General features: G+C 41.6%; 1 protein-coding gene across 2 annotated transcripts in view; it reads left to right on the plus strand.

The window, feature by feature from the left end:
* The first annotated feature begins 14378 nt into the window (after nucleotides 1–14378).
* The window catches only part of pde4ba (phosphodiesterase 4B, cAMP-specific a), a 203624-nt gene continuing 201314 nt past the window's right edge, over nucleotides 14379–16688 (plus strand). For both annotated transcript variants that reach the window (XM_084909579.1, XM_084909580.1), the window contains exon 1: nucleotides 14379–14800. In XM_084909579.1, coding sequence (XP_084765705.1) covers nucleotides 14785–14800 — 16 coding nt within the window. In that variant the 5' untranslated portion in view covers nucleotides 14379–14784. The remainder of the gene's footprint in view (nucleotides 14801–16688) is intronic.

Genomic DNA, 16688 nt, shown 5'->3' on the forward strand with positions numbered 1-16688 from the left:
GCCTGCACCTGGGGTCTTACCTGGTGTGATTGACCCCAGCTTCTGTGGATCTTGTGCTCAGAGCTTGTTCCTGTGCTGCCATGATTAGTGCCTCTGTGCTGTCTTTCAGTCCAGCTTTGGACTTCTGGATGTTGCCACTTCTTCTCCTTCCATGATTGTTCTTCTCCTTGCTCCTCTCCTTTCTCAGGTTTCTGCTGTCTGAAGTATTCATTAAGCATGTAGTTAATTGCAGCCATCTTCCTGATGTACATGGCTGTTTGCTGTCTCATGGTGCTGGATTTTGGGTGAAACCCTCCATGCATGGTAAAGAGCTTCCTCGTTTGGTCAGCTTATGATCTCAGTGGGGTAAATTATGCTTTGAACAACAGTGACATGGGATTTTTAATTTGTGATGGTAGATAAGTTTGTAAATGTTCCTGGCTGGTGTAGATGGATGCAACGTTTAGTGGGATATTAACAGAAAGCAGTCTTAGCTCTGTTAAGTGTTTATTTTAGACATTACTCGATAGAACTAGTCCCACCTCGTTTGAGGTTTGAAACAGCAGGGAAATGGGAAGACAGGGATAGACACACAGATCAGGTTAAAGGTCACGTTTTTAACCCCACAGGCTGCTGTTGTTGACTTGGATGTAGAACAGACGCCTCCCCACAAACACAGCCGCACACGTACAGTACACTTATGTTTACTTTACTGTAACTCCTTCGTCTTCCTGTCTCATGAGAGCTGAAAATAACCACCTTTCCTTATTGCCATGACAATGTCCTTCATGTCCAATGTCAATATCCTACCTAAGCTTTCATTCATTACTAAAACAGACTCTTCTCAGCAGCTGTGGCATACCCATTATAATGCAATGTTCTCTTTTTACTGTACGTTTATCATTTGGGATATTATTCATTCAGACGAGTTGCAGGAACTTCAGATGGCAAATACATCTAAAAACAAATCTGCAAAATTCACGCTTTTCTCTAAAACCAGATAAAATTAACCTTTACATTTTCATATCATCAGCCTGGATATTTTTTTTATCCCATCCAAGTGACTAAATGCAAGGGTCTGAAAAGGAAAGGAGAACTTATTAATTTCCAACCTCCTTGTATGGACAAAGTGCCTTTTTTTCCACCCGTTGTCATAGGTCTACACTCCCAGGCTGTGCTGTAAATGCTGTTTATGCAGAGTGTTTGAGTTTGCACCGATTGCTCTCTGAACACTCATTCATCAGAGCATTGTCAATCAACCTGAGGAAATTGTAGGAACATATTTTACTGACACAGATGTTAATGCGACATGTCGGAGAGGAGAAAGAGGCAGCTTCAGAAAAACAGCTGTTGTGTTGGAGTTGAAAAGCAGAATGTGGTTCATTATGAGATTTTCTGCCAACTGAGTTTCTATTTCTTCCTTCACTGGAATACAAAGACACTGAAATGACAGACCCATCGGCCTCGTAGGTCTTACTGCATTTGTTCGATGACACTAGTGTTTTTTCCTCATTTAATTACAGTCAAAAAAGATCCCACAATTTCATGTAAATAATATGTTGACAAAAAATAAAATAAAATATAAATTGAAAAAAATAAAATCCTGAAACTATCAATATACATTACTTTTGTAGCCATTGTCTTATATACAAAAGGCCTCTATGCTATAAGACTCTAATGTTATTTATCTATTTGCATTACATTTTGTGTCATTAAAGAAACTGAAAGCTACTTTGTTTGATTCACATAGCTTGTAACAAACAAACTGCACAAACATGAGCTGTTAGCTATTCTCTCAACACGCTCAGAGCAGACTACACCTGCCACATTCATTGCAATGAACATTTAAAACAGCTGTTTGATATAAAACAAGGATCAAACTTCTATAAGGCAAGCGGCTTTATTGACATTCCAACCATGTGCAGTGCTACAGTACACAGTGAAACGAGACAATGTTCCTTTCAGACCACGGTGCTACAGATGACTTATAACAGACAATCAACACAGGACGACATAAAGTGCAATGTCAAAAACTGCAAAAAACCAAAACAAAGACAGGGCAACACCAGACAGAACAGAACGATACAGACACAACAGTGCAATAGAAATGTGCAAAAATTCACTTGGTGCATGAAAGCGTGTGTGTGTGTGTGTCATTCGGGTCACCGAGTGTTCAGGAGTCTGACGGGGGGAAGAAACTGTTTCGCAGTCTGGCAGTGAGGGCCCGGATGCTCCAGTATGTCTTGCCAGAAGGCAGCAGGATGCAGAGGGTGTGATAAGTGTCTGTGATGGAGGGAAGGGAGGCTCCAATGATTTTCTCAGCTGCTCTCACTATCCATTGTAGGGTACTGCAATCCGATACGTTGCAGTTACCAAACCAGACGGTGATGATGTCCCTCTGTAGAAGGTGGTGAGAATGGGTGGAGGGAGATGGGCTGTTCTCAGCTTCAGCAGGAAGTAGAAATGATGTTGGGCCTTCTTGGTTACGGAGCTGGTGCTGTAATATTTTAAATCTTTATATGGTGCTTTCTATATGTTGAAAATGCACACTTCACTTGTAAGAGTCATAGTTTCTAAGTTATAAGTTATAAGTTGACCTTTTTGTGTGTTTGCAGACAGAATGACACAAACACAAACTGAAAAAAACCTCCTTGATGGAGGCAGTGATAAAAAATTCACTATAGCCTCACAGCGAGGCTCTTCAGGTTAATCCTAATGCCACTTTGTTATTGACCAAGGCACAAGGCCCTGAGGTGCTCCATGATGACTCCACTATTCTTAACATTTAGGATGGGCTGATGGAATAAATGGAGAGAACGAGCTCCCTGCAAGGATCAATAAAGGATACCTTACCTTACTTACCCTTTCACTGGACTGGAGCCTTTTCATAGATAAAACAAAAACAGGACTGTCATGGTCCCTGTGCCTCCCCGGCCAGCCCAGTGTGGCCACAGTGTGGCCTTGCTCTCTCTCTCTCTCCTACCTGTCTGCCTGGGCGGAGCTCTGATTGGGCTCCCGCCCTTGGCCCACGCACCTGCAGCTGATCTCCGGTGATTTGCAGCTCTTCTTAAGCTACTCGTCGCTGGAATATTGAGTAACTCTCGTTAGTATTGCCTGGCTTCATTGCGATTCTGTTGGTCCCGCGCTTGCCTCCGACTTACCCTCGTCTGTGTTAATAGATTTACCTGGATCAGCCCTTTTGTGACCCCTGGACCCCGTGAGTGTGAGTGGGCTGCTTGTGTGGAGATTGGACCCTGGTGTTTCCCCCCCTTCACATGTACATAGCGCACCAGTGTGATTAATAAAGTATTGTTGAACCGTGCTTTCTCAGTCTGCGCCTGAGTCCGTTCCACCACCGTGACATGAACTCCATCAACACACATTACATTTCGCTCTACCGCTGGCATTCATGAAGACAAACATTTATAGGCATAAATAAAGAGACAGCGCAGTATGATTTCCCTCAGTGGCTTAATGGAATCTACACACAGCCTAAAACTTGGCTCCGGTATAACTCTATGTCTATAAAGTGTTTCGCACATGATCTCAGTAAAGCATGCTGGATTAGCAGCATATTATAGGCTAATGCAAGAGTTTAGGGTTGATTCTGTAGGAACTTTTTAGCATGTGACCCAGCGTTTTCTTGTGTTTTGGTGTCTGTTGTGTTTATTATTATGATTATTTTTGGTTAACTGGTTAGTTAAGATTTCATTCTTATTACGTCTCTGAATTTACTTATGAACAGTTTAATTCCTTGTTTATTAGGTTCCCCTCGTGTCTTTGTCCACTGTGTCCCTGTCTCTGTTTATGTGCGTGTCCTTGTGTCTGCTTCCCCCCTATGTTGGTTTTGGTGTTGTGTGTGCAGTCTGTAAGTCAGGTCCCCGTGTCCACAACTCCCTCGCCCTCTGTGTGTCTCAGTGATGTCTTTTTCTCCCTCGTGTCATCAGGCCATCAGGTTCTCTGCATTTGTTTCTTAGTTATGGCCGTGCTCGGTCTCCCGTTTCTATTTCCCTGATGTTATTACAAGCCTGCGTGTCTTTGTCCCCGTGCTTCCTGTTTTATTTTGACAGTCTTGCGTCCCACATTCTGTGTGTTCAGATTGCTTCCTCCTGTCTTGTCTTTATGTTCATTCGTCCCAGCTGCGTTCCCGTGTTTCCTTTTCCCTCGTCACCCTCGTGTGTATTTAGGTCTTTAGCCGTCTTTCGGTCCGTCAGATTGTCTGTTAACCTTCCGCGTCTCCCCGTGTTCCCAGTTTGTTTGCTTTATGTTAGTTTTCCCAGTTTAGGTTATTGTTCAGTTTCATGTTGTTTTGCCTTTACCCTTTTGTTTTGTATTATTTTCACCAGCCTTATCAAACGGCTCGCTTTTCGTTAGTATCCACGTTTCCACGTGTGATTTGTCTGCGTTTGGGTCCACAACTCTCCACTCCACACGGCCAGCGCACACTGGTGACACTACAGCTGCATGAGTGTGTGATTTTTAACCTGATTCAAAATTGTTTGTAAAAACGTGCGAATGACTGACTATATGGGTAATTTTTTTCATGTATGGACTCTTGACATTGACATGTACCACTGAACTATTTGTGCATCGCTGTGCTCACCCGGAGCTGCAGACAAACTGTCTGCTGATTGAAATAATAAACCTGTCTGGCTCTTGGATGGTTACTTGCTCTCTCTCAGACTGCAGGTCTGCAGAATCAGAATGGCACAAAAACCACTCCAGGTCAAATTTAAGATCCAAGCATGATGGAAATTCAGTTGCAACAACCTCAAATTGTGCATTTACACTTTATACTTATTTACCAAGAAAAAAGGATCGTAGTGACATTTAAAAAAAAGAGTAAGTAATAGCAAACGAATGACTCGGATCATTGTATTTAACATTTTCAACATGAGTGTTAAATATAACAAGTAGTGAAGTCTTAAATGAAGTCTTTCATTAAATATTACACAGCCCTTTAAATAACATGTAAGACAGTGAAATGTCTGTTTTTCAAGCTGTTTTTATTCTGTGTGTGCGTGTGTGTGCGTATGCGTGCGTGCGTGTGTGTGTGTGTGTGGATTGACCTGAGGCACCTGCCTGACATGATGAGCTTAAACAGATGGTGCACAGAGTGTGTAACGTTTTTTGATGTTCTCAGCCCTTCTGAAAGAGGTAAGGAAAAAAGGACATTTGTATTTGTTCGATCATTTCTTTGCTGTAAAAAGCTGGATGTGTGACTGATGAATAAGTCAGGCTCCACGAAGGTACAATTTTGTTTTTGTGAGTATCTTCAGTGCAGATGTGAAAGAAAGTTTTGTGTCCCGCACTGTTTGGTTCTCTCTCTGTTTGTGTGGAGTCATCTAAGCTTAGACTGAACATCAAGCAGGAATAAAAATGACTAAAGTGTTGCCCCCACATTTACTTGTATAACCTGTATTGATGCCAGCAATTATGAGTGGTGTGTGTGTGTGTGTGTGTGTGTGTGTTCACACATGCAGGGTTATGCCAGTGAGTCATGTCTGGAAATCCTGCTGTGAGGACTGACAGTTAAACTCAAAGAGAGTGAAGTAGCAGTGTGTAGGCAGCACCTCTCAGCACACCTCACACACCGAAAAGTAAAACAGCGCACGCTTTCTAAATGAGACATGAGCATGTGTGTGAAGAGCAGTTATTTATACAGCACTACACTCATATTTGTTTAATGTCGCTTTATGAAAAAAAAATCAGAGTGTGACGCAGTTGGTCACAGAGAACATGATCTGTCATGATCTGTAATCAGGGTAAAATGTGTGAAATTAGCAATTTCACATGAACTTTCCTGAGCAGCAGTCTGAAAGCACAGTTAACTCTTCCCAACTTTTCTGCTGTAGATTTGTTTAAGTCCGGAGATACAAGATAGATTTTGTGTAGTTGTTTTTCCTAACAATGGAAACTATTCTGTCATCATCCAAAGATGGTTTCTGTGGTTTCTCAGGCCTTTTTGTATTTCTTCCTTATAAAAATGTAACCGACTCTCGATTTGCCAACTTCTAAAGCTTTTGCTATCTCTCTGATAAGTTTACTTTCCTGACTAATTATAGCCTCCCTCCATCCTCATATGTAAAATTACATTGAAAAGCTGTAAAATAAAAATGCAACACCTTAAATCAACTTCAGGTACTACATCTGCTTCCTTACCTGGCCGTAAAACTGGCTGTCAGTTAGCTGTTCAATTAATATTGAGCCTCTGCACTGTGTATAAAAAATGTTCCTGAACAGTTAATGCAGTAATTCTGTTGAATCCTTTGAATTAAAGCTGAAAGTCTGCACTTCAATCATGTGTTGGCTATTTGATTAAAATGACATCAAATCATGTACGTAACTGGATATTTAGGCATCACTGCTATCAGCAGCCACGTTGGCAGAAAAGGGAAAAGGTCGTCTCTGAGCTAAAGATGCTGTGATAATCAAGTTTGCTCCACTGCTTATTAAGAAATTAAATAAATGCAACAAATTTCCCAGATGAGGTCATGACTGATACCTCTGTTTACTGCCTACCATCCAAAGGTATCATTTCTTGACACCTTTATCACAATAAAAAATCTGACCACCAAGAAGTATTATATCTATAATCATGGAGAAAAACAACAGTCACCCCGCAACTGAGCTTGGTTCATCCACTCGGCTCTGTGGCTTTCAAGGTCAGACTGATCCAAGCTGCTGTGCACATGAATAACAGCATATGGTTGTTTAGCACATGAGACAACAGTTTAAAAAAAGAAAAAAGTGACATAAAATAGCTTTAAATGTAATCCAGAAAGGGATTTTAAAGAAACATCACCTGGGAATGATCTATTTTTGCTTGCAGACCTCACAGTGAGTTTATTCTCACCTGAGATAAAAGATGGTGAATATTTTCTCACAAGGGAAACAATAATCAAAGTAAATCTGCAGTGTACCTGTGCACCGTGCTTTATATTAGCGGAAGAATCGGTGAGATCAGCAGCCGACACAGACAAACCTCTTGTGGCGCAGTAGCAATGTTTACGTATGTGTTTTGTGAGTATACTGTAGGCGTGTGATTGCCTGATGAGAATCTGAGGACAGTGAAGGATGTAGCTGTCTTTTCTCAGTTTATTTGAATTATTTATTACATGATGGTATTTCTGAGCGCGTCTCGTCTCGTGCACCTGTTTGCATGTGTGCATTGTTGTGTGTTTGTTTGAGCGAGCGCACATGCTCGTGTGCATGTGTCTCAGCACCCCCTCAAACTACCAGATGGCAATGTTTCCTAATCATGCTTGCATTACTTAAGTAGTAAATCCCCGTGGTTGAAAAAACCCAATGCAAACAGACACACACACACACACACGTGCCAATCTTTTTATTTGCTCACTTTCTACACATAAGTTCATCCATATGCAAACACCAAGATAAACACAGACACACACACCACATGATGATGTCCTAACCTTGCGGTGACACGTGTTGCACTCGCCATTAAGTAAAGATGACGCAAACAGACGTCCTCGGATTGGTCGGAGGATGCGGGTCGAGTGGGATTCATCACAGGAGACTCTGCATCTAATTAGAAGTACAAAATGCACAGTTTCATAATTTGAACAAATGCAGTTGGTCATGCATGATGGCATCATCTCAATGATAGCTGTGGAGTCCAATCGTATCTGCCTTGAAGCCCAGGGCCTGCATTTGACAAGTAGAAGAAAGGGCTATGAGATCAGCGGGGATGCTCGTGAAAAATATGACTTGTGGTATTGCAGTAGTGGCATTGTTTTGATCTCTACTACAGTTTAGATAGCCTCAAGGTGTATTTAAAGAGATATTATAGCTAAAATCAGCGACGGCTTGTTTGCATGTGAAATTCAGTCAATCTTCTCGGATCCAAGAGCTGAGACTGAATTGACTTGCATTCACTTCCACCTTTGTTCCATTTTCAATTCACCGAAATCCTTTTCTTCCCTCTTTGGTTGCAAATAAAATGCAGCCCAGCTTCAGAGTATAAATAGGCCTAAATGGATTTATGTCATCTCAATCTGTTGTCACACAGAGCTAACACTTACACATAAATGCTTATCTCCTGTAAGCATATCTATTCAGTGTAGGACTTTATTCTTTGCAGTATGACAGATGAGATCTTTGCTGTGGAGGTGGTGCTGAATTTCTCATCGCTGGGTGTGTTGTGCGTTCACAATCCCTGACTCCACAAGGCAAAGGCTAATCACGTGTTCACCGTCTCCCTGCTCCTCTATTACCCTGAACTCGATGGAATAGTCTCAGAAAATGTCTGTAAAGCCTGAGCTAGCGGACGCAGGTGGTTTAAATAGCTCTGTGCGTGCAGCTGTGTGTGAAGACACAGAAAAGGGAGTGTGTGTGGAGAGCTCCCAGAGGCTCAAATAGAAAAGAAAGGCTGCAATCTCTGTGGTTTTCCGCTCACTAGAAAGACCAAACACAGCTCAGATTCACTGGAATCAAGTATTTTGCTTCGGATTTGCTTCTTCTTCATAAACTGCTGTCAGCACGACTTTATTTCATAAATTGATTCTCACAGAAAACTTTCCAAAGAGTTCTAGATGCACGTTTAAGGGAGTATTTTAATGCTTTGGGTATATGCTGCTAGTGTGCGTTATTCTCCCGAGGTGTGTGAGGAGATCAATACCACTCTCCTTACTAATGTTAAAAGCAATTAGCTTAGTGTAGCATAGCATCAGGGAATCGGGGCACAGTCCCCATTAAAGCTGCCGAAGTCATTTTTATACACAGTTCTGCATTTTCAGAGGCTCAAAATGAATTTGAAAATCTTACCTTTAAAGATCAAATAAATGGTGCATTTTTTCCCTTGACATGCTCTCCGAGATCTTTATGGCATCCTCGGTGTCTGTTTATCTGGGGGTATTTCTGCCTTCAGCTTTGCATTTAATAAGGGATAAATCCATTTGCAATATGAAGCACTGTCCAGTGAGTTTTGCAGCATTTTGTTAAATCTAGCATTTACAGGCCTCACCTGCCTGTCAGTTACCTGTCCCGTTAATTTGGAACTTTTAAAAATGGTGGACTATGTATGTAACTGGCTGTAATTATTGAACAGCTTGTGCAAAATGTTTTGAAAACCCACCAGGCGACCTGTGCAGTTGCCTTTTGATCTAAAACGGTCACCCAGAGGTTGATGTCTTTGCGTGTTCCAGTTGGTCAATGCAACTTCTTGCATTTGCCCACTGAATGAAGAAAAAAAAAATCAATGCAATCACCAGGCAACCGCCCATTTTCCCTATAGTCATAAGGAGGTTGTCATACTATTTTTACTCTAGTGTGACTGAGCCATTGGAGATCATGCATGAATAAGAGTCAGTCTGACCGACCAAGCAGCCTGACTTCCTGTTGGCTCCCACACACACACATCAGTGGGCTTAAATAAAACAAATATAGAGCTTTTCAAAATGATACAAGCTGCAGGGATCAAATGCATCCATCTATTCTCTTGAGCTTCTCTTGAGGGCGACACCCTGCATAGGTCGCCAGTCTGTCACAGGGCTAACAACCCTGAGTAATTTAGAATGACCAGTTAACCCAACCCCACTAACTGCATGTCTTTGGACTGTGGGAGGAAGCCTTTTAAGAAATAGGTGGATTTGTAAAAACTTGTTGGTCACAGAAAGAATTTTTCTCCTTTGTTTCCATCACACGAATGAAAACAAGCAGTACAGATTGCTGCCAGTTCTACATGAGAGCAGTATTAACATTTCCATCCAACTCTCCCAAAATAAACACCCTATATCTTCCTTTAAATAAGAAATTGCAGAAAAAAGACTTTTTAAATGCCTCATGTTGAAGGCTGGAAAATGTTAGTCTAATATTAGGTAATGGGCTAATTTTCCACCTTCCACTTCATTTCATCCTGACAAAGTGTTTATGTTACATGTCCGGCTGAGTCTTTTAATTTGCTCTACAACTCTCTACTCTAACCAGACTAAAACCATGCCCTGAATACTTTTATTATAGAGTGAAAATATTCAGACCAAATTAAATGTTATTGGCTGCGCAGGCACACTGACGGACGTTTTTACCACTTTGGGCAAAATGAATAAATCAGTTCTCTTTAAGGACATTTGACTCATTCATGAGCTTCTGAATTGTTCCGCTGAGGCTGAATGAAAATTTCTGACCTTAAGTCTATAACAGCTCTTCAGACTAATAAGTAATGAACAGTGTGAGATGGTGTGGGGCGGATGGGGCCTTTTTTTGAATAAAGCTGCAGAGAAATTGGGCCTTTTTGGCTTTCTGAACAAACAGCGCAGCAGTGATTTCACCTTTCCCTTTTGTCCTCATATCAATATGTTTCTGAGGTCTGTAAAGCTGTGAAATACAGACACTGAACAGCGCTCCAGATGCATCATTAGACAAAACTGCTCTGCCACTGGCAGCACAACACGAGATCTAAAACCGCAACGTCTTATCGTGTGATTTCTCACAATGCTAAGCCGACTGATCTGCATAACTCGGTCTCGATGTTAAGCACTCCCACGTGCACGATCGTCTTCTCTCCCACATTAAACCTGGACGATACTTGACACAAGAGGTTGCAAAGGGTCAATAATGTGCTGCCAGAAAAAAGTACATTTTTGCATTTATAGCTGACTGTCATTTGCTATATATGGGCTGCTGCTTCTTTTCAAAACTAACAGTTTGAGCAGAAACCTGCACAGCTGCAAGACAAGATTAGACATGCTGTGTGATGGTATTGAAAGAAGGAAAGAAACAAACCTTTAAGGGAAAAATCAAAGTCATAATGAGCAACAATATATTAGTTTGAAATGCCATTTCACGGTCACTTGAGTCACTCTAAATTCAACTCAAGGCTGAAAGTGAAGGGGAAACGATAAAAAGCAATGATATGTCATTGTTTCATATTGGGAAGCTTTGCATAGCTAAAATCTGTTCTATTGGATTGAAATGAAACACAGCTCTTGTACTTGGATTAGAGTAGAAATTCATTACACGACTAAAGCTTTCACTCTGGGACATAATTTAAGGCCGACTGTTGTAAAAGAAATCTTTTCAACTTAAAGCAGCAGAAAGTTATCAAGTGATGTTCAGCTACAACTAACATTAGGCTTTTATCTCTCTTTGATAAATTGTAGCTGTGTTTTGACAGCATATAGATTATGATTTTTGCTGCTTGAAAGCCTGAAAGAGCTCAGGAAGAGTTTTTCTTTCTGAAATTATTTTGATTAATCTAGGTCAGCAAAAGCTCTCGTGGACTACTTGAATCATTCGTGACAAATAATATATATTCGTGGGTACAAATCAACCTATAAATGGTTTGTGTAGCACAGTTTGGTGGTGCTTAATAAACAAAGCCAGATGGAAACCACACACGTAACGTGATATAGTGACATACTGCGTACGGTTTAGTCGCAGATTTATAACGGGGGACGCCAAAATCAGAGATTCACGACCTCACAGCAGAGTAAAAATAATGTCCCCACATTATTCTTCATGTTGTTGACTACAAACAAAGATTATTTATTGCAACATGGGAATCACTTCAAAAGTGATTGGTACTTTAAAAAAGAGGGAATTTGGGAATTCTGTGGGATCGTGTTGCTGAAAGGTTAATAATAGCTCGATGAATATGAATATTCATACAGTCGGCAGCTGTAAGCTGTGCATCAAAACAATCAGGAGGAGCGTGAAATCACTCAGCTAAATGTAAAGAACAGTTTGACGTTTAACTAATATTATTTGGACTCATCATTAAACAGTTCATCAGATGTACAAAATAAAGAGACTTAGTGATTAAATAATTCTTTCATCTCTTTGTTATTAGAATAGAATAGAATGCCTGTATTGTCACTGTACAGATGTACAATAAGTACATGAATTGCACAGTGGTGGTTTATAGAGGGAAATCCTTGGATTGGAGGGATGAAGGAATTGCGTTGTCAGTGCATGTGTGAGTTCAGGCTGGTCGTGGCTTTTGGGAAGAAACTATTCTTGCGTGTCTGATGCACCTGTAGCGCTTCCCAGGTTGAACAGGTCAAAAACAGGCTCTGTCCTTGATGATGTGTGATGCTCTGCCGAGGCAGTGGGAGGAATAAATGTCCATCAGGGAGGGGAGAGGGCAGCCGATGATCTTCTGTGCTGCCTTGACTAAACTCTGAAGCCTCACTCTGTCCGCTTTAGTGCAGCTGCCGTACCATACTGTGGTGCAGCATGTCAGCAGGCTCTCAATGGGCGAGCGGTAGAAGGTCAGCAGCAGGTTGGAGTCCAGCTCGTACTTCCTGAGGACCCTCGGGAAGTGTAGCTGCTGCTGGGCCTTCTTGACGTCTGCTGTGATGTTGTCTGTCCAAAAGATGTCAGCGGAGATGAGGACACCGAGGAACCAGAAGGTTTGGACCCTCTCCACACACTCCCCATTGATGTATAGGGGGGCTAAGTCAGTGCTGTGCCTCCTGAAGTCGACAATGACCTGTTTGGTTTTCTTAGTGTTCAGGGCCAAGTTGTTCTCTGAACACCAGGCTGCCATCTTCAGGACTTCCTCTCTGTAGTCTGCCTCGTCTCCCTTTGATATGAGTCAGACTACCGTGGTGTCATCACCAAACTTGATGAGGAGTTTTTGTTGTGGGTCGAACTGCAGTCGTGGGTTTAGAGACAATATAATTCATAATCTGATATTTTATCTACAACAGAGATCAGAAAATGGCAGCAACAAGTTAAAAAGCCAGGACTGGAAAACAAAAGGTCAATTTTTTGTTTGATGGCGCTAAAAAGAAAGAGTTGGATGATCATTTTAACCAATTAGATTAACTGGCAACAAATTGACTGCAAATTGTGAAATAATTTCACACCATAAACCTGTGAAGAATTTAACTCTCTCATCCTGTACAGTACATGATATCATCAAAAGAGTCAGAGAATCTGGAGAAAATAAAAAATCAATACCGGATGCCTGTGATCTTTGGGCCCTCGGGCAGCACTGCATTAAAGAAAGGCACGATTCGTCATGGAAATCAGCGCATGGGCTCTTCCAGAAACCACCGTCTGTGAACACCATATGTGAGCGTGATCCAGAAACGCTGGGCCAAAGCTCACTGGGCATGGACTGAGACGAAGTGGAAAATGCTTCTGTGGTCAGATTAATCAACATTTGAAATTAACATGGACAACAAGTCCTCCAGAACCTAGACCAGGACTGTCTGACTTTTGGGACATGTTGCTGCCATCAAATTCAAAATGACCTTTTTTCCCCCAGTTTAAACACTTAATACATTTGATATGTCTTCTATGTTTTACTGTGATTAAAATCTGGGTGTATTCTGTTTGCACTTACATTTTATACAGGGTTTCAACTTTATTAAAACTGGATTTGTACATGCTACAGCAGGGGTGTCCAACTCCAGGCCTTGAGGCCTGGCATCCTGCAGGTTTTAGATCTCACCCTGGGTCAACACACCTGGATCAAATGATTAGTTCATTACCAGGCCTCTGGAGAACTTCAAGACATGCTGAGGAGGTCATTTAGCCATTTAAAGCAGCTGTGTTGGATCAAGGACACATCTAAAACCTGCAGGACACCAGCCCTCGAGGCCTGGAGTTGCCCACCCCTGTCCCAGGGATCAGAGCACAAAAATGAAGGTCCAAAACAAATTTTTGGAGGGAGGCCTCCAAACATCCACATCTCTGCTTACATACCCGAAACTGTGTCTTTCAGGGTTGTGATGTTAGTGTGTTAACAGCTTCACCGGATTGCCCAGGATGTCTGCAACGCGTTTAACCTGAACCCAACCAGGTAGGACACCTATCAGCTCAGCTATAACAAAGGTCTGTGTGCAGAAATGTAAAACCATTTACAGATTTTAATTAAAGCTTTTAAAAGGGCAACTGTAGCCAGGTAAAAAAAAAATCTAGTGGAGCACATGCACCAAAAACATGCATTAAGACAATGTCTGGGTACCAGAGCCGTGGCCTTTCTATAACTCATAAGATAGTGATAGTTGGTAATGATTCACAGGGCTGGTCTGTGCATGTGTCACTGAGGACACCTACTGTAGGTGGTTTGTTTTATGTCTTTTGGTTTTCATTAACAAAATTCGTGTCTATGAATTCTTTGAATTTGTAAGCAGACATTATTTATTATGTTGAATTCCATTTTCCTTTGTATGTATAGGAGTTACACGGTGACATAACGTTTATTTTTATTGGGTCCTTTAAAAATGTGTCCAAACGGTCTCCTTGTCTTTTTATTTGTGCTTTACTCTGCTGATCCCTGCGTGTTTGACGTCCCTGGTCCCACACCAGACTGGCATGCTCTCATCTCGCCTCGCTCTCTCTCTTCCTGCCTCTCAATTGGTCCGCGCTCCGTGTCTGCTGAGGCTGAGGAGGGAGGGATGATCGTTCGGGCGCACTGACTTTCAGATGGATTTCAGATGCGAAAGCTCGCACATGCTCTCCAACCTCCCTCATCAACACATAAAGCAGCTCGGTCTGGGAACGGAGCTTCCGAATTGTTAAACGACAGGATATGCAACTGAGACCAAAGGTAACCAGTTTGGTCAAGCGTTTCGGGTTTGTTACAGTTTTTGTTTAAATCTCGGAAAAAGTGGGTAAACCAGAGACCTTTGATCATGTGAATAAAAGAAAGAGGGGAAAAAAGAGAAAGAAACGAGCCTGGATAAGAGCTGTAGAGCGAACATATCCCAGCAGAGGATGGCGAGAACACTTGCTGAGACGGAATAAAAGACCTTTTCCGATGTAGTGACAGCGGATCTCGTCCGAAAACAACGCGCAAAGAGGCGCCGGGATTCCCTTTGTCCCCACGTGTGGATGCGCTGTGAAGAAGGTAATCGGGACGCTTTTGAATGTTATCATATCGCATTGGGTTTACTGTGCTTTTTTTTTTTTTTTTCTTTCTTTCTTTAAACATCTGCGATGTCGTTTGTGTTGATGTAAATAGCAGCGCTGAACATGATTTTTACTGAATGAAAGTGATTTTAGATTGATGATGTGGATTTTGTTCGTCTTTGTTTGTCTCTTGTCACCATGGACAAGTTCAGCCTAACCCCAGGCGGTGATCTCAGGTGTTTCACCTGCTTTTTATCACAACATAGGAAGCTGCGTCCTCTCAACCCTTTGAATTGTGTTATAAATATTACATAGAATTAAGGTAATTACATAAGAGTTTAAGGGATTTTAGGCTTAAGTTTGTGCGTTTAACATAAAATCATTTCCTATGTGAGGTTTTACAATTAGTTTTCATCTATTGATCTGTATTTACTTTTGAGTCCAAAAGCTACAAATGCACAATGCATGAAAAGGAAGCTTCAAAACTGGCGGCATTTTCCTGCATGGGTCAGTTGTTCTGGGTGACCAACCGTCCAATTAACATGTGAGCCCGATGACATTGACAGTGTCTCCATCCTTAGGACGACATGATGAATATGAAAAGGTTGAGAATCATATCCTAAGGCTTCCACAGTCACCAGATCTCAATTTAAACGGGCACATATGTCGTGACCCAGCATCCCTCGACACTATATGTTGCGGTTTTTTGGGGGTTTTTTTTGTCACCTATTGGTACCTGCTCACCAGCTTTAGTGTCAGTGATTTAAAATGACGTGTTGGTGTCACAGCTCTGTCTGCAGCATTGTTATAAAAATCATCCACAGCAGACTCAGCTGTCAAAAGTGCTTATTAGCGCTAAGCGTGCACATAGGTCAAGTTGAGAAGCCTGAGAAAAGTGCACGACTGTTCTATTGTTCTCTGAATGGTTTTTAAAGCTGTTCGCTTATAACCCCTGCACTCAGCCGGGACGGAGATGAATTTTCCATTCTTGCATGAGGATTACGTTACTATGTTCCCACATTTAGAGAGCTGTCAATGTACCTGCCTGTCACTGAGTTTGGTTTCCAGCACTGCACAGAGCTGTTGCTTTTCTTGCCAAACTTCAGGAACCCTTGTTATTTGCAAATCCTAAACAAATACGACCCTTCGTTCAGTTGTCGCTCAGAAGCTCTAACAAAGGAATACATAATCTTCTGTGAATAAATAGCTTTTTAATCTGTGGGTCATTTACCAGTCACAAGGTTGGTGACTTGATTGGGTGACTTAGGCTTGTAATAAAAAGTGCTTTGTGTGTTCAATAAGGGTACAAAAGTGTTATATAAGTGCCAGTCCATTTACCATTTGTAATGCCAAACTTAAGTGGAAGAATGACAAGTGCACAGACATCTTGGTTCTTAGTTGCTTTTACAATATCACACAACAACCTCAGTCTCTGCCACTGTGAGACAACCTCACAGAGGATCTTTTTGTCAATGGAATTAATTTCTGGATTTCATTATATCAGCATTAACTGTCCCTCCTCTGTGTTCTACGCCCCCTCATGCTGGCACTGGCAAAACTTCCAGCTAATGGCCACGAGGACAAAAATGGAATTTCACCCAGAGTTCCACCTTAAATCTGTTTTCATCCTGAATAACAGCAGCTTAGAGTTTAAGTGTGAACTCAGAATCTGTTATTATTGAATCAGTTACAGACATTTCACGTCTTCATGTTCTGTTTCTATTGTTTTTCTGTATCAGTTGTACATATTTCTCCTGTTTGCCATTTATTCCTGCTGTCTAATATTTTTAAATTTAACTCCGGCACAGTTGGTGTGGAGCACTCACAGTTTCGTTGCACATGTACAGTTACAGTAAAGGGCTATTCTATGTCAAGAAGCACTGCAG

Source organism: Perissodus microlepis, chromosome 17 (genome assembly GCF_051167445.1).
Source record: "Perissodus microlepis isolate ML-2025 ecotype Zambia chromosome 17, ASM5116744v1, whole genome shotgun sequence".
NCBI lineage: Eukaryota > Metazoa > Chordata > Actinopteri > Cichliformes > Cichlidae > Perissodus > Perissodus microlepis.